Source organism: Dipodomys ordii, unplaced genomic scaffold (genome assembly GCF_000151885.1).
Source record: "Dipodomys ordii isolate 6190 unplaced genomic scaffold, Dord_2.0 Scaffold76, whole genome shotgun sequence".
Lineage (NCBI taxonomy): Eukaryota > Metazoa > Chordata > Mammalia > Rodentia > Heteromyidae > Dipodomys > Dipodomys ordii.
The window spans coordinates 4,038,243-4,065,499 of NW_012267292.1; the positions used below are offsets into that span (position 1 = coordinate 4,038,243).

Consider the following 27,257-nt stretch of genomic DNA (forward strand, 5'->3'; position numbering starts at 1 on the left):
AGTCAAGGTACAACTGTCACTGTTCCTTAAAATGACTGATGGTTTAACCTGAAATACTTCAGTGCTTCTAAGTGCCTGAGGTTTTCCAAATATGCTAATTAGTTCTGAAAATTAGGAGACTTTGAAATGGGAAAAGAGACGCTAGGGCCTCAAGACAACCATTATTTTAGTATGCTTCCTTTGTGTTATGCAATCTGTGATACTAGAATGTATCCCTGAGTTAAAAGACAAATTCTCTTCTCTGGGGAAAATATTTGGGATATTATACATAAAAATCAAACAGTCTTTCAGAGACTTACTTAACAGCAATCTTCCTCCTAATTTAAGCATGAAAAACATATTATGGAAGACATATTGGAGATGAGTGCTTCAAAGCAATTATTCTAGAGGAATGAAGGGGAAAATGAGGGGAAGAATAGAGTCAAGAATTCACTGGATATACCACAAAATTAAGAAAAGTAAGGGAAGGCATGGATTAAAGGGAGGCGAGCATGTTCAAGGGGGTAACACTGATCAACATGCATTATATTCAAAAACTGCTTCATTAAATGGCACCTTCTTTGTACAACTACCTAAAGATGATAAAAAAGATATTTAAAAAAATAAAATGACTACTCTAAAGAAAATTAAATTGGACAAAAGTAATAACTACAAAAATGGTAAGTCATAACTTCGTGATGCTTTAAATTGCCATTAGTTCTGTCTCAACTCTACCCATATACATTGCTTTCTTCTTCAATTCCCTCTGGAGCCAAACTCTAGGTGTTACCCTCTGTCATGGAGTTGCTCTGAGAATCAAATGAAATCATAGCATTGAAGGTATTTCTGGGCTGGAGGTTTGGCTAAAGTGGTAGAGCACCTGCCTAGCAAGCATTCGTTCCTGAGTTCAAACACCAGTACTACCAAGAAACTCTATTTCTGCATCTGAAATTTAAGCTGTAGTAGAAGCTGATGAGGCAAATCTGGGGCTAGATTTAATTGGTATAAAATTTATTCTGGGAGTGACTTCTGGAAAGGGTGACATTAAGATGAATTTTATTCATAAATTGACATGTTGAGGTTTCAATTGATACTTAAAACAACAACAACAATAACCCTATATTGTGGAATAATACATAACAAATATCTTCTCTTTTCCAAAAGATGGCCTTTTGTAGCCAAAAATAGCCATCTTGGTTTACTTAAGCCTATACTACAAAATATTGAGTGTTCTGTTTTTCCCTGTGTGACACGAATCCAACCAGCTCTGTGGGTTAAAGTTGGCAATGTGGGTGCCAGGAAGTTTGGGAAGTGGTACCTCATGGAATATCTGATGTGTCATATCACAAAGCACAGCCAGATTATAAACAACTTTGATGAACCCCTCTGTCCAACAACACAGTCTCACCATGCCTGCCTTTCTGTCAGACCTGCATCCCTCTATTTGTACTTGAGGGACTAATTACCACTTTGCCCCTAGTCTCTGCATCACTGGAGATTGCTATGAATCTGTACTTTGTTACACTTTACATAAGGCTTCTATACTGGGGATGTCCTTTCAATATTTGGCAGGCAGATCAAAGCATTGTTCAAGAAAAAAAGAATCAGAGATAAAGAGACAATCTTAAATGATGCCCTTGAGGAATTCTTGTCACTACATTAAGGAACCCCTTTTCAACTTCCTTTTCCTGGCTATGATACCATGTTTTGTATTTAACTACATTTTCATTAGATAACTTTCAAATACTTGATTGCAATGAACATATAGTTTCAGTTCCCCTCCTGTCTTCTTCATTTTTGAGGGAAAAAATTGATTTGTAGACTTTAATGTACTTTTTTAAAGGGATGTTTAATTCTCTCCACTCTTTTATAAAGGTATATCACCATGCTGTAGTGGCTCACATCTGTAAAATGAGTTATTCAAGATTACAGTACAAAGCCAACATGAGCAGGTCAGCTGGTGAGACTTCATCTCCAACTAAACAACAAAAACCTGGGCTGGAGACATGGCTTAAATGGTATAGCTCCAGTTGTGAGCAAGAAAGCCGACAAAAGCATGGAACTCTCAGATCCTGATTCAAGACACAGTATTCACACACACACACACACACACACACACACACACACACACACACACAAAGACAAACTGTAATGTTTTTCTATAAATTGGTATACTATTTTCAAGTATTCTGTAATTTATGGGAAGACATATTATTCTCCTCTTCAAAATTGGTCCCTTGCCTACATTGTGTGAATTTCTTAAAATGCCTCCTAAAATTCCAAACAGGCTGCTGTGACTTCATTTTCTCAATCATATAGCAAAAATATATATCAAATATGTTTTTAGGTTTTGAATTTTTAATATAAGCTAAATTGCCTTTTCTTTCAGATTTTTTGGTATTCTTTTCCTCCATCTTTCTTTTAAGTTTCATTCTGTAAGCCAGGCTGAGCCTAGACTAAACTTTCAATCTTCCTGCCTGAATCACCACATCCAGGCTGTAGCTTCTTATTATAATGTTGATTTTTTTGCCTCACTGGTATAGTTTAGCTGTCCAAAACTCCCACACTAGAGAAAAAAATATATTATTACCAGACATTTGTGTGTGTGTGTGTGTGTGTGTTATTTCCTCTGAGAACCTGTTCACTGATCCCATCACTTCATTTCCAGATTTCAATTCAATAAATGGCTTGTTTCATACTCGAGTATGTTCTTAGATTTCACTTCACTCAGAGATTCAGCCTTCCTGAGATCTTTCTTGGGTTACAGGTGCCTAAAGTGACCCAATTCTGATGCTTTCACCCAGAGAAGGCCATGGTACAGAGGAAATACAGCTGCCTGGACTTGGCTTCACTTAGAGTGAAAGAGAGGTCATTGGGGCTACAGGTCCAATGGCTCTACTTCAAAGATGAAATGATGACCATTTAAACCTTAATTAGTCCATGACCCTAGCTGTCATACTACAACCTTCTTTTGGAGCTTTTTTGTTGGTGTTAGCACTGATTCAAATACAGTGTGTGTTACTTTGTTTCTCAGAATCCCCTTAACAAAGAATTTTTATCAGAAAGTATGTGGGTCTTGTTGGCCAAGGGTTGTACACTAACAGACCTAGATCTCCAGATGCTCCAGAAATTCTTTTAAAAAGTGTTTTATGTACAAAAGGATGATTCTGAACTTGATACAAGTTCTTAAAGGGATTTACAATGAGCTCAGGATTAAGAAAATTTTCTAATAACGTGTTTTAAGAGTTTCTAACCATTTGACTTTATCTAAATCGTATCTTAATTGTTGACGTCTGCTCCTATAAATTCAAACATAATTTTATGGCAAAGTCTATTTTACTCGCACTGTGATAAGACTTAACAGCGCTATCGACTCTCATGGGATCAATAAACTGAAATCAGGCAACTCCAACCAGGTACACATACATATAGATCTCTACATGTGGGCTCACAAATTTCAAATTGACTATAATAAACATGTTTGCTAAATGCATGTTATAGACATGACCTCATAATACACTCTAAATAGGAAAATAATTTTGAGAATATCAATATTTAGCTAAAATTGCTATAGTTAGACTTGTTACATGATATTTGCATAAAAATCTGATTTCAAACTTCCATAGAAATAAAATAGAGTGGTAGAGGGATTAAACTGAGATTTCAAGAAGAAAATTAATATCACCACAGTCACAGAGTTAGTAAGAGTCTCAATATTCCTGAAAAAGGAAGTTTTTCTTTTTTCATGTCTCCTTTCTACATCTTTTACCCACCCATACATTCATCCATCTGTTCATCCACTCATCAGCCATTCATCCATCAGGTCACTCATCTTTTATTCACCTGATAATGATGTATATTTCTTTAAGTAAAATTCTATCTTGTAATAAGATATCTTTCATATTCCCGGATCACTGATATTTTAACAAAGTGTGTACTCAACACTTTGTTTACAATATTTAGTTGAAATGAAAGCTGAATGTGTTATTCTTAAAATTTATTCAATTTCAATAATTTAGTGCATCCATTATTTTCCCCAGAAAGTCTTTCTTATGTATTTAGTCTATATGCAATCATATGTACCTACTCTCTACAGCCCATAGATTTTTGATATCAGAGAAGAATAATTTAGGGACTTCTGGGAGTAATCCTAATTAGTGTGTTGAAATCAGAAATTTGTATGCTGACATTCTAGTTCTGCTGGTTTTCCTCTGCAGAGAAAAAGAGAAGAAATGTATGGAATTCAGATAAAATGCTTCCAAACTACTAATACTATAAGAGAGGAAAAATTATGCCAGACAGAATTTCAAGAGGGAATCCCTGCAAATGTAATTTCAGAGCTAAGTGGATTATATATTTGAGCCCATGATTAATGTCAGAGTGAGAAAAACTGAGAGTCCATTTTGCCTTGCACAATCTTGTCGGGGAGCCTGAGGGCCTTTCTAAGACAGGGCCAATACCATCTTCATTATAACCATGTCCACTGTTCCTTCTTACACAGGGCATTCATCATCTCCCTCAAGCTTGTTTGTTCAATGTCTCTTGTAGAAGGAACATAATTGCTTGAGAAGAGAGAAAATCATGAAGCCGACAGCAGGTTCAAAGCCATCCTAAGGGTTTTTCACTTGCAGAAAACAAACCATAATTCTGCGGCAGTGTTTCTCATCACATACCCGAAAAGTATCAGCAGGAGGGCCGTGGCCACCAAGTTCTCACGGAAAGTAAAAGCTGTTAACTGGAAGGCAGCAATAATGGCAACACACAGGGAGACAGAAACCAAGTAAAAGAGCTGAGAAAATAAAAAGGAACATGTTGCATCAGAGTGTAATATATTTATCTACTTACCTCAGAGTCCACATTCAATTCCTATGTAAGCATAGCTCCTACTTTTCACATTAGAATTTGTTTTGGAATAGAATTCATCCTGGATAGTCACTCTTCTGGACTGACTTGTGTTCTCCCAAAATTCTAAGGCTGAACACCAATAACTTCAGAAATAGGACTTTATTTGGGCACAGGAGCTTTAAAGAAGTAATTAAGTTCAACTGAGACCTTCAAGGTAGAGTCTAACCATGCATGAGTGTGCTCTTACAACAAGAGGAAATCAAGGGACAGCATCTAGGGCCTTTCCTGGGGCTCTCATGTATCCTTCTCTCCCTTGCTTTAGTGCCTCTGCCTACAGAGCCCTTTCTCAGTGCCATTCATGTGGCTCATCTCCTCTCCCTTATAGATCTCAGCTAAAATTCCAATTCCTTGTTTGATTCCCCAATTTAATGTTACCCTCCACCTCACTGTTGTCTTAAACTCTTTCAATAGCCACGAGTTAACTGTATGTGTCCCATTCATTCATTCTTTATTTATTTATTTATGCTTCTTCCTATAAGACTATACTATTTATTAGGGGAGAGATCTTCTGACTTATTCAGAGCTTTCAGACCAAGATTTCTGTCCATTGAACGCTGACATAGAACAACAGCCTGCCTGACTTTTAAAGCAATACAAATTTGTGTTTACAGTCCTGGATATTGAGGGGCATGGCACCAGCATAGCTGGTATATCAGCGAGCCTACTTTCTTGTTCCTAGATGAGGCATTCTGTATGTTTACCTCTGATGAAAGGAGCTAATGTGCTCTCTGGGGTTCCTTTTATAAAGGCATTAATCCACTCACTAGGTCTCCACCTTCATGCCCTCATCACTTCCCAGAGACCCCCACCTGCCAATAGCATTATGAGGGAATTAGGTTTGAACATGGAGTTCTCATGGAATACAAACATTTGGTCTTTGACAACATTGGGCAAACTTTGAACAATAACAGATTCTCAAAAATATTCATTTGATGGGTCATTTAATAAAAAAAAGGCAGGGAACAATTGAATAACAGTAGAAAAGTCAACCAATAATCATCTATGCTCTTAAACTCCAGTTTGAAGGGCCACATTTAGTGCAAGAGATAAAGAGATGACAAGTGAAGTATGCGGTAAACAGGGAAATCACACAGTTTTGAAACCTTGGCATGCTTTATGGTGTCCTGGACATAATGATCTGTGTGTGCTGTTACTGTTTCTTGGTGCATCTCTCCTTTGGCCTGGGGCTGGTATGGCCATTAGATATCACTAAATTTCATATGCTGGAGGGGAAGAGGCTTAGGGCTTACAGCCCTGGGTGAAGAACTAGATGGAGAACTGAACAGGAAGACCCGGCTGGCCCTGAATTCTACAAGTCTAATCTCAGATGGGATTCTTGCATCCCTTTGTAAACACAAGGGGCTTGATGGCCAGCATTGTTCAGTCTTGCCTGAGAGTCCTAAGTTGCCTTGGATACTGATCAACCAGACCTCAGAGTCCCATCTAGATCTACCGAACACAATCTTGAAAGCACATCCTTGGGACTCTTCACTGCTAGTAAACATCCCAGGCAGTTATTGTCACTGCATAGTTTTGCAAAACCTTGACTCAACTCAGGGAATTCCTGGAATGATGAGATAACTTAGGTACAGACCACACAAACTGTACTCTAAAATATATATATACATTGCATGATCAAAAGGAAATCAATCAACTGAACTCTATGCTACCTCAAAAGAATAAACATTAATGAATAGCAACAGGGCCTTACATCAGATTCTGCACAAAATAACCATGTTGACACAGAAGCTGACATGTGGTTGAGTATTCAGTCAGTAAGTCTTAGCCCTGTGCTGCCTTCCATTGACCTAAGGTCTACTATAGTGGGGAAATAAATACAGTCCTTTGAAGAGCACCCTACCATGGTAAGTAGTTGTAGGCATGCAGAGGACATATCATTTGTAATTAAATTTTTTTAATAGATATACAAAGGAGATGCCGTTTATCAAAGCAGTTTATGAATATAATATATCTTGATTAATGTCACCCCTCTCAATGTTTTTACCCATCCCTCCCCTACCAACCCTTTCCTTCATTCTTCTTAATTTTGTAGAATAGACATTGGATTCTTGATAGCATTCTCTCCCTCTTCTCCTCTTTAGTCATCTGGCCTTTCCTCTCGACTCCACCCCACTCCTTTTGTGGACCCATTTCCTGATACTTTGATTATCTTACCTTTCATAAATGTTCAGTAAAGGTGGTTATTCATTCCCCTGGAAAAGAAACTTTGCATTTCTAAGTCCCTGATTTCTCAGATCTCCAGCGTGAGACTCCCAGATCTTATCCTTATGAAACGACCGTAAATGATGGCTAGTGATCAGAAGACATGATTTTTCTGACACGATCATGGACACAGTAGTAGCCTTTTATTACAGGGAGTCCAGGATGGCCCGGGCCCTCCCTCCCTTCACCTCACGTACACACATGGATCACATTCCTAAATCCTACCATGTCATAGAAGAAGTTGGTGAACCAGTATGTCCTGTAACCAAGTCCACTTATGTGCTGCAACCTTTTGGCTCCGGTCACCCTGTCCCTCACCACAGAACTGCCAAATGAAGCAGACAAGATAGAGAATCCCAGCACAATGCAGAGGGCAACTCCACACTGACGGATGCTCTCCAGGCTGTGGGCAAAACAGAACAGTGGATTAGGTGTCAAGGAAGAACTCAGATCTTCTTTCTGTTACTAACAATTGAGGGTGGAATATGGGATAAGTGTGTGTATTTTTTTCATGACTCTCCTCAACTGCCTTTGGACACACTGGTGTTCAGAGTGTACAGGAGATATAACCAAAGAGCTAGATACTGATGGGCATTTCCGTGTCTTCCATTTCAAAGTCTGTTCTTTGCACTGAGCCTAACTCCTAGTTAAAATAAAGGACATCTCTCAAATGATATCTTTGAAAGACCATGGCTCTGTCTGTGTTGGGATAAATTTTTTATTCAGCAAAACATGCTAGGTAGAAATGTACATTGCAATATCACACCTCACTAGTCTATCACCAATCCCAGCCATCAAAATACTAAAAAGAGTTTGTACATGATCGAGATGTTACTATAATAATGTACATTCACTCCCTAAGATGTATTTTTAACTGCAGAATGTCAGGTGATCCATTGCTCACAGTGCCCTCTTCCCATTTCTGATAACCGTGAGGCACAGAGGTCTGACAGGATGAATAGTCTCATCACAGAGCATCTATTGGATCATGCCTTTGTTTCCATCATGCATTGTTTTATACTGTAGCTTGTACCAAGGCAATGAGAGCTAACACCTAATTCCATATCCATTTCCACCACCTTAGTCTATCTGGGCCTTGAGCAAAGTATTGAGTTAGGATTTCCAAGGAGGCCCCGCTATGTGCTACAAACCTGGTATTCACCCAGAATATTGTCATGGGCACATTGAACTCATCCTCCAGTGACAAATTCTAGTTAGAAGTATAGGTACCTGATGTCCTCATCCATTTTGAAAGTCAATGTGCTTCCGACCCCCCTTTACTTGTGTGCTGGTCCAGGAGCTGAAATCATGGCCTGAGCACTCTCCCTGAGCTTTGGTGCTCACAGCCAGCACTCCACTTCCAGCTTAATTTTGGGGATACAGGTCTCACCAACTTCCCTGCACAGGCTGTCTTCAAACCTCCATCCGCAGGTCTCAGCCTCCTGAGTACCTAGGATTACAGGTGTGAGAGGCTGGTGCTGAGCTGTGTTTTCCTGTTGAATAATCATTGTTTCTCCACCTTGCACAGAAATGCCAAAGTTCTGTGTCACTAGCTACCTATTGCAATGTTTCTCCTGACAAATGACAAAGAGGGATCAAAATCACCCCTGTAGGACTCAAAGATAGTCTTCCATGTTGAGGGGTCCTGCCCAGCATTCCTTCAACTCACATCTTGTCTTCATTCAGCAAGGTCCCTCCATATGGGTGGCTATAGAGTGTTATGCCTGTGAACATGAACAACAATTACAACATGAATCTTGAGCTGTCTCTTGCCTGATGGGTCACAGCTCTCCTCCAAGCCATTCAATTCACTAGACATGAGATATCTCTTGTTGCCATTCATGAGTCCATTAGTAACAACAAAAGGAAATTCCACCTTGCCATACAGCTAGGCTGAGACTTTTGCTATTATTACTGTGGTCAAACATAGACAAGCAGGCATTTTGCATGCACTATGTGGCAAACGTTTTACCATGCTTTATTATCAATTGTTACATGTATCTCAGTGCTCTGAGTAAAACATCAGTCATAGTCTACCATGAGTAAACAGATGAAGGCTAAATAACAATATCATTTCCTAGACACAAGATCAACATTGCATTCCCCTCCAGATTATGCCAGGCTTAGTCCAAGAAAACAGGACTGTTTCCGTGGGCCATTTTTGGCTGTGGAGTTGTTTTGCTTTGCTTTGTTTACTTCATTGGGCTTGTACATTAGTGTAACACCAGCAGCCAATATGGAGAAATTGCCAATGAGTTATCAACTAAATGGATTTCATTATGAAGGCAACACACAGTATCGCAGCATGTCTCTTCCTACAGCAAATCGCAGTCCTTAATGTATGAAAAACTCCTCAACTTCAAGAAAATGATTTGTGTTTTATCTTCAAGACACTGTGCTGTGAGAGTAATTAAGTTTCTTTTTTCTAAAATGTTTTTTTTCAAATATATGGAGATAAATGTGGAGCTTGTATATAGAGGACAATGCAATAGCACAAAATACTTGCATCATTTCATGTTGACATATTTTTCTTTTCCTTTTGATTCACTTCAAATTCATACTATCATCTGTATTTTGCATTCCCTTATGAGGGCACATTAAATATTTACTGAGCCACCACAGGATAGAAATAAATATAAATAAACTAAAAGTACAGTGTTAAAACAGAGCACAGTACTCCAAACCCCTAACCATTTTTCCTAAATGTCTTGACTTCTCTCCATTTTCCTCTCTAACTATACCAACTTTTTCTTAAATTTTCTTCTATCCTGAGCTCAGCCATACAGCAATGCAAGCTGTGGCTCATTGCAGAAAGAACCATGAGGACTCTTTGTTCAGCAAGTCTCTTGTACAGTTTTCCAAAACATTTTCTTTGTCTAGATATTCTTACTTTTAAAAGATTCTAAAGGAATTCATATTTTTAATTTAATTGTACTGTCAAGGTGATGCACAGAAGGGTTACAGTTATATACATATGATTGTATGTCCCTCCCCCACAGTATAACCCCTGCTTTCACTATATTTGATGTCAGTATAACTTGTGGAGGAGAGGGGGAAAAAACAGTTGTTTAAGGATACAGGTGGACCTGATGCAACAACGAGAAGTATAAGTTGTCATGTCCAAAACGAGCTTTACAACATCGGTGGGGGGGGGAAGGGGAGGGAGGAGAAGGGTTGGGATTGGGGGGGAGGGGGGAGGCTGGGAAGGGATGTGAAGGGTAAACCAAAGGAGGAGGCTGCAATGCTTGGTAAGAAATGTACGCATTATCCTGCCCATGTAATTGTAACCCCTCTGTACAGTATGTTCGCAAATAAAAAATAAATAAATAAATAAATAAAAAAGAAATGAAAGAAAAAAAAAGATTGTAAGTAAGCCGGGCGCCGGTGGCTCACGCCTGTAATCCTAGCTACTCAGGAGGCTGAGATCTGAGAATCGAGGTTCAAAGCCAGCCCGGGCAGGAAAGACTGTGAAACTCCTATCTCCAATAAACCACTAGAAAACCGGAAGTGGCGCTGTGGCTCAAGTGGTAGAGCGCTCGCCTTGAGCTGAAGAGCTGAGGGACAGCGCCCAGGCCCAGAGTTCAAGCCCCATGACCGACAAAAAAAAAAATAAGATTGTAAGTACATGTCTTGTGGAACTTGTTACTCTCTCCCTCGTATTTCTCCCACTTTCCCTCCCTCCCAACCATACCAAGCTGCACAGTTCATTTCCAACATATTGTCTTGTGAGTATCCTGTTGCATTGGTTCGCCCTTTGACCTTTGTTTCACCATTTTGTTGTTCCCTTTCCCTTCCTTAATTCAGATAAACATATGGGAATGTGGCTCAGAGGTAGAGTGCTTGGCTAGCATGCATGAAGTCCCAGGTTTGATTCCTCAGTACCACAGAAAAAGCTGGAAGTGGCACTGTGGCTCAAGTGGTAGAATGCTAGCCTTGAACAAAAAGAAGCTCGGGGACAGCACCCAGGCCCTGTGTTCAAGCCTCAGGGCTGGAAAACAAAAACAAAAACTGCTTTGTCTAGATATTCAGTGGCCAGCTCTCTACATGGCATGTGGGTCTAATGACTGCTGTGTGGTTTCTTAGATCCTGGATTTGACTTACAGCTTCCTTATAAACTAAAGTACATGGAGTTGACACTGCCTGTCTGCACCAACAAGACCTCTCCTGAATTTCTTTCATCGCATCTGATAGCAACTACTCTTCCTGTCTATAGTGTTGAGTGTCAGGCAGCCAGAGACTCACTGGATGGGATGTCTTAAATTGACCAGTCCCACCACATGACCTGACCTTAGACAGCACTTGCAAAGCATGAGTTCCTTCGATGCATGGCAGGTGCCGCTTACAGGTTAGTGGAAATACATTTACACAGATTCTATCCGTGAAAAGAAATATCATATTTTTTGTCTGTTGTGGGGCTTGAACTCTGGACCTTGGCACTGTCCCTGTGCTCTTCAGCTCAAGGCAAGCACTCTACCACTTGAGCTACAGCGCAGCTTCTGGTTCTCTGGTGGTTAATGGGAGATAAGAGTTTCCTGCCCAAGCTGGCTTTGAACCGAGATCTTTAGATCTCAGCCTCCTGAGTAGTTAGGATTACAGGTGTGAGCCACCAGTGCCCAGCTAAAAGAAACATTCTTGATTAGAGAAAAGCCCAAAATGTATTAAGAACAAAAGAGACTACTGAAATTGTTAACCCTGAACACACACATACACACACACACACACACACACACTAAAACACATGACTATATGACTAGCGGATTTAAACTTGGGGTCAGTTGAACTTCTCAGAAGCAATGAGAGCTGGCTATGGAATTCAGCCACCTAACCAAAGGCTAATTTAATCATAATGAAACCACAGTAAACCTCTGGAAACAGACTCCTGAGAGCATGTGGTTGGTAAATAGCTGTATGTCCTGGTTCTCTGAGTAGAGGGAATAGAAGCTGGCCTCTGCTCATACTAGAGATTATTTATGCTCTCTATTTAACTGGCCATCCTAAATTGTATCTTTAAAATACAAGTGTAACAGTAAGCATAGTGTCTTTCTGAACTCTGACTTATTGTAGCAAATCTTCAAACCTGATGAGATCACAGGAACTGTGAACTTTATAGCTAGTCAGCTATAAAGATGGCACCAGGCCGCTCAAAGTGGAGCAGAACAAAGGGCCCTCCTATCTGAGACCAGGCCCTTTGGTCTTAACAGGCATAAGTGTGTAAACCATTGGTTATATGTGAGTTCCATATCTGGCCCTCTGTCTTCCCAGAGGTTAGATGCCTCAAAATTTCTTTCCAATGTTAAACACATATGCTTTATTATATTCCTTGACCCTGCCTCCTTGGGCCAAGTTCTCCTTTCAAAGCATTATTGGCTTGGGATAGTGGGGCCAGTGTTAACTCCAAATGATCAGTGGGTGGCACAAAATGGCAGTAAAGCCAACTAGGGATGAGACAGAGCATACTCCACTACTAGATGCTTCTTAAGTAGCAGAAATCTGGGCATGGCATGAAGCCTTTTCCTGGGCTGTCTGTGCCCCCTCCCAACTCTTTGATCCCTTTTGTCTAGCCTCCTTTGATGATCATTTCCTTCCCATACCCCTAACACATGGCAGGTTCAAGAAATCCTCCCACCCCACAAAAATCAAAAAGCACCTCAGGCTAGGCTCTCAGCTTCCTCACTGATCATCCTCATCATCCTTCCAATTAGCCAGACCCCTAAACCAAGGCTCTCTCATGTCTCTTACTGTTCCTCACCCCCACATGCTCAAGAACTTCCCAAGTCCTGTCATTTCCTCCAGAGCCACACTGTGATTTTTTTGTGTCAGCCTCCTGCCAAACAGCCCTAACACACTGCCTCTCAGCCTGCCCGCTGCCTTCCACACCCTCAATAGCCTAGATAGCTCCTAAAAGGAAGTAGATATTAAAACAGAGCATTCATAGTCATTGTCTCGACACAGATGCTCTTCAAAATAAAGTCCTAAACTCTCCCTTTATTCTCTTATTTCACCGGTCTGATTTGGAAAATTGAATTTCTACCCTTTTCCTTAACCCATAACCACAGGCATATTTCACCTCTTTCTTATAGTTCTTTGTCCATCCCCCAGAGACTTCTTACTCCCATTGCATGTCAATTTGATGAATTAAATTTCCTTTCCTTGAAATTATTATTGCTCTGACATGCTTTAGTGAGATATAGCTGACGAATTAAAAATGTGTGAAGACTGCCCCTGACTTATAATGGTTTGAATTATGATTTTCAAGCTTATGACAGTCCCAAACCAACACACACACTGTAGAATTCAAACCTCCTATTTGAATTTCAATCTTTTCCAAGTCTACTAATACACATTACTGTACTCCCATGATGCCGGGCAGAATATTGAACTGCTGCACCCAGACAGCCATGTAATCAATTTTCCATAGAGCACCACACTGCAAAGCTGAGCAGGGAAGCTGTGTCCCATGAATTGCCCTCTTCAAAGACTTTTACCCTGCAAAGAGTTCACCAGCACAGCAACCCATCATTAAAAATCAAGGGATAGGGGCTGGGAAGGTGGCTCAGTGGTAGAGTGCTTGCCTTGCATGCATGAGGCCCTGGGTTTGATTCCTCAGCACCACATAAGCAAAAAGAAATAAGCCGGAAGTGGCGCTGTGGCTCAAATGGTAGAGCACTAGCCTTGAGCTGAAGAGCTGAGGGACAGCACCCAGGCCCAGAGTTCGGCCCCACAACCGGACCCAAAAAATTAAAAAAATGAAAAAAAATTAAAATATCAAGGGGTATATGTATTATGAAATGATTATCACACATGAGCTCATTATTATGCTCATTTTCCCTTATATACTGTGAGAACACAAATTAATACAGCCATATGAAGACATTATGAACAACAGTACAGAAGTACTTCAAAACATTATAAATGGAACTACTATATGATCTGTCAATCTCACCGAAGGAAGGATGGAATCATATTCTAAGGTAACAAAATCATTTCTTGAACAAGTATGTACTAATCTCACATGCATATAGAAAAATATATAGTTAGATTATATATATATATACTTATACATAAGTATATATATACTTATAAATATTTACTAATATATACTTATATACTTACATACATATATAAGTAAATATTTTAAGTATATATATATACATATATACTTACATAAGTATATATATATTATATATATCTGCCTACAGTTGTGTATATATACTTATGTACTTATATATACTTATATAAGTATATATATATTTATAAAATTATATAAATATTTATAAGTGTATATACTTATATATACTTATTTATATGTATAGACACATATATGTTTGTGTATATATACATATATACCAAATACATACATATAAACATAAATATGAGGATATATTTATATAGTATTTACATATATATACAAATATTATGTATTGATGGTATATAGCATGTACGTTATGTATACAAATATTATATCTAATAATATTCACAAATGACTGTAGGTAGAAACATTATTAGATAGAGAAAATATGTTATAGATGTGGAGGTATAAATGTAAGTATATAGATAATGGTTATATAGGTGTATATATACACAGCTACATATACATAAAATATATATGTATATGTATGTACATAAAAATATAGTAGAATATTGTTCAACCTTATAAAAGAAAATTTTGTTTTTGTTAGACTATGGATGAAATTAAGGACATTATGTTAAACTGAATGAAAAAAATCCATAGGACCTTATTTATATGTGAAATTTTAATGCTAAAACTCATAAAAATAGAGAGAAAAGAATAATTCTCAGCCAAAGGAGGGTATTCTTAGCAGCAGATCATAAAGGCTCAATAGCTATGTGCATATGATCACATAAAATGATGTTTATTGAAATGAACACCAAGAAATGGAAACAAGAGGATTTTTTCTCCTTTGTTGCTGTTTTTGACTTCTGTACCTTTTAACTTGTATGTAAGTTTATGGGTTTGGGAGAGGGAAAAGGAGAGCACAGAAATAGTGAACAAAATGTATAAGTGATGTTCACTAGACACTATCTTGAAAATGAACTATACAAATTGTGGAGAAGGAGGGGTCAGGAGGGAAAAAGTGGGAGAAAACAAGGAAAGAGGTGGCACAGTTCAAAAAGAAATGTACTCGTTACCTGACTAATGTAACTGTAAAGCCCTCTGTACATCCTTTGCAATAACAATAACAATTAAAAAGAAAATAATAAAAAGAAAGGAAGGAAGGAAGGAAGAGAGGGAGGGAAAAAGGGAAGGAGGGAGAGAGGGAGGGAGGGAGGGAGGGAGGGAGGAAGAAAGGAAGGAAGGAAGGAAGGAAGGAAGGAAGGAAGGAAGGGAAAATAACTGGAAAAAGGCTCCAGGGTTTAAGTGGTGAATATTGGTTAAAGAGGACAGAGTTTCAGGTAAGAGATGAATTCGCACAGGACTATAGTTAGGAATACTGTTTTGTTTACTTGAAGTTTGGTAGGTGTAGTTCAGAAGTGTTCTCAACATGCACATGTACACAGGATAAATGAGTTCACTGACAGAAATAGAGACAGCAGAAGGAAGGAAGGAACACTTCTTGGACCCAGTCCTGACTTACTCATTGTGAGCAAAGAGAAGGGACTAGTACCCCTAAAAGTGTTCAACAGCCCTCTTGATCCAGGAATTCCACATCTGTTGCTCCCACTAATCACGAACCAAAAATACATGAAAGAATTGCACCCACACTGGGCATATACACACATTTCCCTCCATTATAATTCCATAAGCAGTATAGTATAAGAACTATTTATCTAGAGATCACAGAATACAGAAGGATGTGCCTAGATTATACACAAATGTTACATTGTTGCCATTTTACATAAAGCACTGGGAACTCTGTGGACTTGGATGCCTGTGGGGGATCTGGGACGGAATCTTCCACAGGTACAGGGCTAGGATTGTATGAAAGGTCACCTGTGGCCATGTCTTCTACACTTCGTGTGCAGAAACTCTTAGAGAAACACACTGTCACCTCAATGTTTCCAAGGCCATTTGAGAAGAGGCATCTGAATCACAGGTATTCAAAACACCTGCCAGATTGTGACAGCTGTGACATTCTGAGATTCAAGACTGTGGTTGCCCCTGCCACAACCCATTTTGCTGCCAGCTTGTCAAACACTTCTCTTCAGCATACCCTTGTGGTTTCCCTAACACCTTATCCGCATCGTGAGAGCAACACAAGGCTGACATTAAATACCTCTGCCCTGCTCACTATTGCTTCAAATGTTCCGGTGGGGAGTTGAATAATAAAATTATATTGGATGTTTATTTGTCCAAATTGCTCAAATATCCTTTCTTACCTTAAGACACCAGAGTCATTGCAGAGACTCAAGACAGTGCCCTAATACTAGCTTTTGGTGCCAACCTCATTCCTCTGTTAGAAATCGATGCCCTTCCATTGTAGCACATTCTCTGGGTTTCTATCATTTCTCAGGTTCTCATCATGGGGTGAAAGTTCATCTGTTCTCCCTTCTCACTAGTGGTTGACTGACAGCCCCTGTGGTCAGTAATCCCCAGATGTGCTAGATCCTATCCCAGATGTTGACATAATACACTGTCCCATTCAGTCATCTGATAAAATTCTGTATTAAGGAAATTAATAGGGCATGTTCTCATTACTATGTAAGGTAGCTCTCAGCTTTCTAGAATTGTAGGTTTTACAGATAAATAGGAACCCTGAGGGTTGATGTAGCCTAGGCCCACACTTGGAACAGTCTAGCTTGGGTATACCCTTGTACTCCAGAAGCAGGAAGGGCAGCAGATGGATGAAGCAGATCTCCCAGAGCCTGCTCTGTAGCAGCAAAGATCATGTCTATGCCTCTCCAAGCAAATCACCCATCAATATCCAACACCAATGAGAACTGAGTATCTAAGAATCATAGTGTGTTCCAACGGCATGAATAACATACAGCCATGATGCATTACATGGCAGAAGAAAGCAGATAATATTCCTTGCAATAAGCTTTAGGACCTGGACATCACACCTGTAATTCTAGCTACTCAGGAGGCTGAGTTCTGAAGATGACAGTTTGAAGCCAGCACGGCAGGAAAGTACAAGAGATCCTTATCTCCAATAAACCACCAGAAAACCGGAAGTGGCACTGTGGCTCAAAGTGGTAGAGCACAGTCAGGCCCTGAATTCAAGCCCCACAAGCAACAGAAGGAAAAAAAAAAAGCTTTAGGAAACAGCTTGCCAAAGCAGCCACCAACCATCTATTTCTGTCTTTTGCACACAGCAATAAGTGTCCATGGACTATCCTCCATCTGGGTCTTCGAAGTGTGAAGCTGCCAGAACTCCCCAGATTGTAGTAGCTGCCTCTCATTCCAGGGACTCTCATTTAGAAATGATTCAGCTGGACACAGGTTTTAATTTTACTTTGCTTGAGTACCCTCTTATATATTTTACATGGTGAATATTTTTGATGACTTAGCTCACACCCTACAGAAAATGCTAATGGCCAGGGAAAATGGCCCGTGTTCCCTGCACTCAGAGCCAAGGGAAAACCTCCAGTCACTTGTACTGCTCATCATTATTCAGACACCTGGAAGACAGGATTCAGAATGGTTGACAACAAAGAAATGGTATTTGAAAAGACAGAGCCGTCTAACTTGAGTTAAACATGCCACAATGTATATACTGAAACATCAGGTAACACCTTATAAAAATTTTTTATGCTTTATGTGTGTCCATCTATCTATCTATCTATCTATCTATCTATCTATCTATCTATCTATCTATTTATCTATCTATGTGCTGGTACTGGGGCTTGAATTCAGAGCCTGGGGCATTATCCTATAGCTTTTTCACTCAAAGCTACCATTCTAACAGTTGGAGCCAAGAAGCAGACAACCCTAGACAAGCTCATATCCAGCAGTACCCCAGCCCTCTCACAGGGCTGTACATAAGGTTGGAGTAGACTGGTACTCTGTAAGGTCACTCTGTAATGATTCCACAGAGCAGGGTGGGGAGGTAGGCAAGCAACTTTTGGGGAAGGGTGAATCTAATGGTTCACACACCCTCCTGTGGAATATACAGGCTGCCTGCTGGGCACACAGGAGGGTGGCTGAAGGGAAGGGCAGAGGACATACAACAAAACACACGTGATACCTTCGTTTAGGAACACTGAGTTGGCTTTTCATTTTTGCATTGTAATCTGGCCTTCTGCTACATCTGATGTTTTCATATCCTGTTTATTTTTTAGGAACAGTTCGATAGGATCATACATACTTTAAATCAAATGAGCATTTCTTTAATTAGTGCTAAGAAGAACTTATGTACATCTGGCAGAACTGAAGAGTCTTGGAGCTATTTAAATAATTGATGATGGTAGATGATGATGATGATGATGATGATGATGATGATGATGATGATGATGATGATGATGTGTATTCATTTTCTCAAAATCAAAAGAGTACTTAATAGAGACAGAACAAGAAGACTCAAGAAAGTTGATTCTGTCTTTAGGTGTCCTGGGTATGTAAATCTTAAGCCCAGCAGCCTAGCTAAGAGATATGTCACTACAGAGTACTCTCCTACACCTTCATACCTTCTCATCATTTTGTACTGTAACAAAGTTCCTTGTAACGATTCAAGGAGAGGGAGGAGGGTTTCTGACGTAACTCACCTATCAAGAATCCTATCAAATGTGACAGTCTGCGGATAAAGTGCAAATGAAGGTCTGAAGGAGTGGGAAGGGAAAAAATGGGGGGCTAGGGGACATTCTGGTGACTAATCTGAGGTCAAGTTTAATTGGTAAGAAAGTGAGAGGTGCCACTCCAATTTCTGGATCTCCATTTAATCTCTTTTCTGTGAAACCAGGAAAATCATTTCTAGTCTTTGATGTCCTCGCTGTGAGAACCACATTGTGGCAATGAACAATCTCCATAATTGGGTTATTATTTTCATTGTGGCATGTGCACTCAGTACTCTATTTAGGTAACAATGGCATTGTGAGAGAATCTTGGGACAGATGATGTTGAAAAAAGGATCAAAGATATTAAAGAAAGGGCTGCCATTTCGGTACCACCATTGAGCAGAATGAGCTCGCTCATCTCTCCAGCAATACTTCAAAGGTTTGCAGAGATGACATTTGCAAATGTACATTTTGAATACATTTGAATCATTTTTCTTGTTTGATTATTCTTATCATTTATATTCTGGCTTTTCTTTCGAAGAATTGGCCCACAGCAATGTCTAAACGTATCAAATTAGTTTTCTCATTTAGCATTCTCATTATGGCGACATCTGTTATGTTTTCTAGACTGTATATTTGTCAAGTAAAATGCACATCTGGGCTTTTGTTTCATAGCCATTATGATTGCAAGATACTTAACATATCTCTGTCAATTCGAGTAGTCACTTTCAAGTTCATTACTCATAAAATGTATACTTCTGGAAGTACTAATGCCCAGATGTCTGGAATATCTATGTGTTAATGTCCACACTAAAAGAAAAGACTAGCCTTAATATTAGCATGTGTGGGGATTTTTGTGTTCTTTTAATTAACTCACCATGAGATATGGAAGAGCAAAAACATAAACTCAGACAATCTTGAGAAAAATGTATGACCTCTTCTTACTAAAACACAACACGATGGCTTTTTCTTTTTAATCACTCCAGGAAAAAATGTTCTGGTTTTTTTCAATATTTAATTATTAAACCAGGCATCACGGGCATATGCCTGGAATCATAGCTACTTGGGAGGCCAATATCTGGAAGATTATGATTCGAAACCAACCCCGACTTTATCTCCAAAATGCAAAATGCTAGATTGGAGGCACAGCTCAAGTGATGGAGCACCAGACCTTAAGGCCCTGAGTTCAAACTACAATACTACAAAAGCAATAAAATTAAATCAAATATAAGCCAATTGTAAAGAGATCATAAATTTAAAAATAAGGTGCAGGATAAAATTCAGTTATAATCTAGTCCAAAATCATTTCGATTTAGGGATGATCACTGTTTTTATTTTTAGGTTATTTTTTCTTTTCATGTTTTTTTCCTGTATATGCATATTATTGTTGAATTATTTAATGTGATATGGAATCAATTCCATGAATCATTCTTAACTTTTCATTAATCTTTTCTACATGTTACATATTCATGTGATTAATGTGCTTCCCTGAAACTAATGTTCATACAAGTTGTTTGTTCTATGCATTGAATATTTTTGTTATTTTCCTTAGGAGTAATATTTCAAATGGCCTTTTGAAAATTCTCTTTGGAAAATAATATAGGTACAGTATAACTTTTGAGCTATCGTATGTATGAGGGTATAGTTGAGATCTGTTTGCTTTCTGGGCAACATCTTCACTGGGAGTCTATATCTTTTTTATCTCTCTATCCCATAAGCAGCATTCCATTACCCACTGGCTTTTTAAATTTTGTGTTCAAAACCATCAGAGAACAGTTTAAGTTCTTCCAAGGTACAGTAACTGCAAACATGGCAGGTCCTCATTCTGACAACCAAAACCCTCTGGAGAAACAATCCAACAAACAGCAAGATTCTCACAGGTGCAAAGAAAATGGTGGCTGCTAGGGACCATGGGACTTGGTATACATGGCGTTGTCTTCTCCCGGTGATCTTATCAGCCATCATGTGTCCATATCAGCAATGCTGATAGACATAGACAAAAAAGTTCCAAGAAAGTCAAAGACCCTGGGAGGAAGACGTAACAAAAGAAAGCCTTTCCAGGGGTGCCTGCACTACGTAAGCCTACTACAGGAAAAACTGTCCAGTCTACTGTTGTCTCAAGAGGCTCCCCCAGGAAGCTGATCTTCCACATCTTTGGGACAGAGAGAGACACAATGATTTCCCCACTGGGATCCAATGATAATTTAAGCCTCCTTCTCATCATGAATTAATGACACCTAAAGAAGGAGAGAATGATGTGCTCACTACCCCATTTACCACAGCCCCTCCCATAACAGGAGGGACTAAGAAGAAGCTGAGCTTCTATACCCACCTGTTAGCAGTAAGGCTGAAAATGGAGGGGCAGGGTAGGGTCAGTGAGCACTCTGTTCCAAATGCCCAGAGAGACCACGAAGGGCCACTGCAAGCTGTCTTTCACAAGAGTGAAAGTAACAATACCTGAAATCTGTTCATTCTCTGTCTGTGTCTACAAAGATCAAAGATTATCTCTTGTTCACAGGCTCATTTTCTCTACGTATACATGGATGATTCATTCCTAGGCAGTTTGTCTGATTTTATTAACAGAAGAGCAGAAGCTGGGCATAATGGTACAGACATATTTTGAGTACTCAGGAGGCGAAGGCAGGAGAGTAATGAGTTCAAGGCCAGCCTAGGTCACACAGTAAGACCTTGTCGAAGAAACAAACAAATAACCCCAAAATTAGTGCAAGTAAAACTACTATGCTTAGTCTCAGGTCCACTTTACCTTTGCTCTATCATGAACCTATTGTTTTCTTCCTTAGAATACACAACATCTTAATGAATTGTAGCATTTGGGGGGATTGGGAAAGAACAATGCTAACAGGAAAGGGAGATGGAAAGAAAAATACATATGGAATTACAATAGACTCAATAGGCAATGCATCTTAAGCAAAAATTTAAGAACAAATTTGGAAACAACAATATCTGACTTCTTGATTCACTAAAAAACACACTATAATAAGCTGCATGGTTTTGAAATAAAAATACCCATCTAAACTGAGTGTGGAGATGCATGTCTAAGATCCCAACACTTGGAAGGCTGAGGCAGAAGTATCCCAATTTCAAGGCCTAAGGAAGGAGGGGAAAAAGGCAGAAAGAGGAGAGGGAGGGAAGCAGGGAGAAAGGGAGGAAACAAAAGGAAAATGGAAGAAGGGTAAAGACAAGAAGAAAAACACCAATGGAACAGGATAGTCCAGATATGAATCTATTTATGTATACTCCACTGGCTTTTTATAAAGGTGTCAAATACTTGTTGAGAAAGGACTGTCTCAATAAAAAATGCCAGGAAAACTGGATAGTCAATGATATTAAAATTCTATCTTGAACCCTATACAAAAATCAAAGCAAAATGGATTGAAAAGTTAGTCAGGAACCTGAAACTATGAAAATAGGGGAAAACAAGGCAAGGATCTTTTTGGTATGATTTCAACAAAAGCAAAAAGAAATAAATAGCATTACATTAAACCAAAGCTTCTGTCTAGGAAAGGATACAAAAGGGTAGAGTCAATATACACAATGGGAAAAATATTTACAAGCAACACATTCTAGAATGAGTTACTATCAAGAATATATAAGGAAATGAATAACAACGACATGATTAAAGATTGTCAAAAGACATGATTATATATGTCCGAACACATAGTCAATAGATATATGAAAACATATTCTGCATTAACAATATTAAAATGACCACTACCAAAAAGACAAAACAAAAACTTGTTAGTTGCAGAAAGAATGTAGGGGGGAGGGAATTCCTTCACATAGTTGGTAGAAATATAAGTTAGCATACCACCGTACAAAGCAGCATGCATCTTATTAGAAGCTTCCAAATAGAACTACCATCTGACTAAACAATCTTACTTCTGGTACCTAGCCAAAGGAAATGAAATCTGTGGCAGAGACAGCTGCACTCTTATGGTCATGGCAGCACTACTCATAATACTCAGAGAATAGAATCAATGTTGTTGTCTATCAGCTGATGAATGGATTTGGAAAATGTAGTGTGTTTTTATACTACTGTGGTATGTTATTGAGCCATAAAAAGATGAAACTCTGTCATTTGCAACATGGCAGACATTCTATTCAGTGAAATAAGCCAGGCCCAGAAAGGCAATTACTGCAAGATCTAACATCTAGAACTGAAAATAGTGACATCAGAATTGAGACTAGAAAGGTGGTTAGCACAAGCTAGTAAAAAAAAGGAAAAATAAGGGAGGTGAGGAAAAAGGGAAAAGTAAGGGAGGTGAGGAGATAGGAAAAAGTTGGGACATGTATGAAATTACTAAGAATTGAAATAATGTCTGGTGTCTATTGCACAAAATGGTAATTACAATAGTGATCATGTATATATATATATATATCAAGAAAATATCAAGAAAGAAGATTTTGAATATTTCACAATGAAGAAACAACAAATGTTTGAGTTATTTTTTATCACCCTGATTTTCTCTTTACATGATTTATACATAAATCATTGTACCCCATATATATGTCACTTATTCTGTGACAATTCTAATTGTCACAAGAAGGGGGAAAAAGAAGATGGGAAGGAGGGAGGATGGAAGGAACAGAAAGCTTTTTCTGATTCTATATGCAACTCAGCCTTCTCCAAGCCTTCAGGTAGCTTGTTTTCTTGTTCCTTAAAGAGAAGAACCATGGGTATCACTTTCTAAATTCCCCTGTCTACTCTTGTGTTTCAGTGGTCAAATGTGAAATCAGCTGTGAAGTTCAGTCTATGGTTCTCCATCCTGGTGCACATTAGAGTCACCTGAGGGTTTTAGAAAGTCACATGATCAAGACTTGCTCCAGAATCCCTTAAATCAGAAATTGGGTGGGATCACAGTACAATTAGTGTGTTTAACTTCTTGATGACTCCAGTGTGCAGTGGTTGTAGTTTGACCATGGTGGACATTGCTCAAGTCATTTCCTCCAACAGGGCAGCAGGTTTTGTTGACTGTATGTCTAAATTTAATATGAACCCAGAGTTGATGTAGTTTCCTCCAACATTTCCAACTACTACCTCTATCATCCATAACTTCAATATAAAAAATAAATGCAATAATAACTTCCATTCTTATTCTGTCTTCCTTTAAGCTACTTCTTTATCTATTAGGGACTCGTCTATTTAATCTTCTGATTCATCTAATTAATTTCATCAGATTAAGACAAGTTTCCTCTTACTTTCATTCTTCTATATTTATTTAATATCAGTCCAATAAATTCATGCTAATTTTAAAAGACATAATAATAAAAGCAACAAGTGTGCATTTTATTGCATATAATCATAATAATGGAATATGCTACAGAAGCCCTCTAATAATGGTACCAAGTCTCATTTACTTAATTAAAACATTTATTAAAATCCTCAAAGACTCAAAAAAAACAGACACACCCATAGTTTAAATACCAGCCATGAAGTGTTTGTATTCTTCTTACTTAAACTAAAGGTATACATGAAAGGAGGTAATGTAAAGTATTACTTTCTCTGATGACCTGTCACTATGTCAGGAGAATGCTAGACATAGTATACAAATTCTTGTTAATACTGGATCTATCAATGAATTGGAGAAGCTAAGGACTGTGGGGGAAGAGAGATGAAGCCATTAACTCATTCTGCAAGAGTGGCAAGGACCCCAACCAGGCAATATCTGAGCTTGGCCTTGAAAGGCAAAGAAATGACTAACTTCTCATTAAGCATCTAGGAGATGAAATGGCAGTTTGTGTAGAGAACATACAAGTATAAAGGCCCAGAGGGCCATCAGTCTTTTGGATGTAAAGACCTCAATATGCTAAGGAGAGAGACAGAGGTGTAAAAAGATATGAAACTGAAATGACAGTGAGCACATGCCCATTTAGAAAGCATGGGCTATGTAATTAACACATATGGAAAACACTAGAAGTCCTGAATTTTGCTGGATAACAGTGACTACTACCTATAATCCACACTATTCAGATGGCTGAGAACTGAGAATTGTGGTTCATATGCCAGCCTGGCAGAAGAGTCTATAAGACCCTTATCTCTAATTAAGCAGCAAAAAGCTAGAGGTGGAATTGTGGATCAAGTAGAACACCAGCCTGGAATGGAAAAGACTAAAGGATTGCACTCGGGCTCTGAGTTCAAGCCCAGTACCAGTACAAACCACAAACAAACAAAAACCATCCTGAACTGGGGACAAGAATTTTAGTGCCAGGAGCTGGTTGATAACTCATACCTCTAACTCTAGCTACTGAGGAGTTTGAGATCTAAGGATCCTGATTCAAAGCCATTCCTGGAAGGAAAAGTGTGTGAGACTCTTATCTCCAAATAACTACTAAACAGCTAAAATGGAGGTATGGCTCAAGTGGTAGAGCACTATCCTTAAGTGGAAAAACTAAGGAATGATGCCCAGACCCTGAGTTCCAGCCCCAGTATTGGTACATGCAAACAAAAAGGACTATTTTAGAAGCACTTTTCCCAGCAAAATGTCAACAGCATGATTATATATTTTATTACTGTATTAATACAAGTAGAATCTTGATTTTTAAAAAATGATTTCAGAAGAGAGTAAGTATAAAGGGAAACATGTAGATGCATAGTATAGGATCAAAGAGGTAATATGAAGTGACATGGGATAGACACACAGAATTAATTTGTGCATTTGGTTTTTGTTCACTATTTGACCTTAAGTATATGATAATCAATCAACTATCAATGGGAGAAACTGAAAGAAAGTATGTGAGCAACCCACTTCAATATAAAGAGAAATTTCCAAGCAGCTAAGTGTTGTGAAACATTCCTGTAATTCCAGCTACTTCATAGGCAGGGGCAGAAGGAGCTCAGATTCAAGGAGGGCAAAGTCAACAAAATACCATCCTAAAACAAAATGCAAAACAAAAGCACTGGGGCCTGGATTCAGATAAAAGAGTGCTTGTGCATCGCATGCATGTGGCTCTGGGTTCAGTCATGGGTACCTCAAAATGGAAGGAAAGGGAAGAGAGGGGGAAGAGAGGGAAGGCTGAGGGGAAGGAAAGAAGACAGAAAAGGGAGGGAGAGGGGGGAGGAGAAGTCCAGAGAAAGGGAAAGGAAAGGAAAGAGGGGAAGGCAAAGAGGAACAAAATGCTTCTGGGCCAGAATAGGAAGGTTACCACAATCTCATAGACATGGTCCATGGGTGACATGAACACTCATGAGGAGGTGACACAATTAGGGACCAGAGGGCAGGGCAGGTGGCACATAGGGCCATGTGAGTAATAGTAATAGTACTGAAGACATACCCCTGTGGGATTTAATGGCTGACTATGGGATGTGCTGGAATAGGCAGAGGAATAATTAGGAGTTTTGTCTCAACTCACATTTAAGTTCAGTTGGAATCCTTACAAATGTTATGATGCTGTGATTAAATTACTGAGTAAGCATAAAGGAGGGGGAAACACTGAAGAAAACAAGTATTAAGTTCCTCTTGGTCCTTTGCATGCTCACAAATCCCAAGTCTACACTCTGGCTCAGACCTCCAGCTCTCTTTTCCTGAATCACCCAAAGAGGTTTTACATGCTACAGCCAAAATAGAACAACAGAATTATACTCACTCATACAAGAGGAATTACCCTCTCTTTCAAAGTACATCTCTTTAGCCTAGGCCAGGTCCAGCCTTAGAAACTGATTCCACTGGAATGGGCTATATTCAAGCTTACATCAAGCATCATGCTTCTAATTAGGGATTCTGATAAGTTGTAAACTAACAAACAGAGGACAGAATAAATCTGTCTGGGTTCAAATGAACCAACTTCTTCAGAGAGTTCCTTCAGCTCTAAGAAATAAATGTCATTTCTGCTGAGACACCTCTGCAGGACCACTGCGATGAGAACTATATGTTGTCCATATGCATCCTGCTCCCATTGCCCAGATTCCCCTGGGTCTGGAGGTCTAGGATCACTGAGATCAACGCCACATGCAAGATTTAGCCACTGCTGTGAACTTTCTCATCAGGGCAAGCTTTCATTTTATTACAATGGTAAGCTGAAAGTTTCATCTCTGTCCATTCCCATAATGACAAATGAATGTCAAGGCAATAGTGTAAAATATTAGTGTGTTCAGAGCCATGCTAATGGGAGTTCTTAATCAACATGTTGATGAAAACTCACAACACACCCTCCAGTGATGTTATGTCATCTATGTTCGCAATGTATTAAACAAATCTTCCTTTCCTGTAGGGACTGTGTAAACAAGGCAAATTAAAATTGAAATCTTAACAAAAAACAAATAAAATACCTTTAAGAGTTTTTTTTCAGATAACTGAAAATAAATGTACCTTTTTAAGTCAACGCAACTTATCAAGAAATGAAATGCTTATTGCAGTAGATACTTTTGAGATGAGCACTGATAGACACATATGATAACAGGATGTAGCAAGGACACAAGCCATCCATGACTGGGGTCCAGCCAATAGTGTTCTTCTGTT

General features: G+C 38.9%; 1 protein-coding gene across 1 annotated transcript in view; it reads right to left on the minus strand.

Annotated features, from left to right (window-relative positions):
* Positions 1-27,257, minus strand: part of Abca13 (ATP-binding cassette, sub-family A (ABC1), member 13) — a 394,418-nt gene that overhangs the window by 113,757 nt on the left and 253,404 nt on the right. The window contains exons 49-51 of the mRNA XM_013024383.1: positions 8,777-8,831; positions 7,333-7,510; positions 4,653-4,768 (exon numbers count right to left, since the gene is read on the minus strand). Of these exons, the coding sequence (XP_012879837.1) occupies positions 4,653-4,768; positions 7,333-7,510; positions 8,777-8,831 (349 nt within the window). The remainder of the gene's footprint in view (positions 1-4,652; positions 4,769-7,332; positions 7,511-8,776; positions 8,832-27,257) is intronic.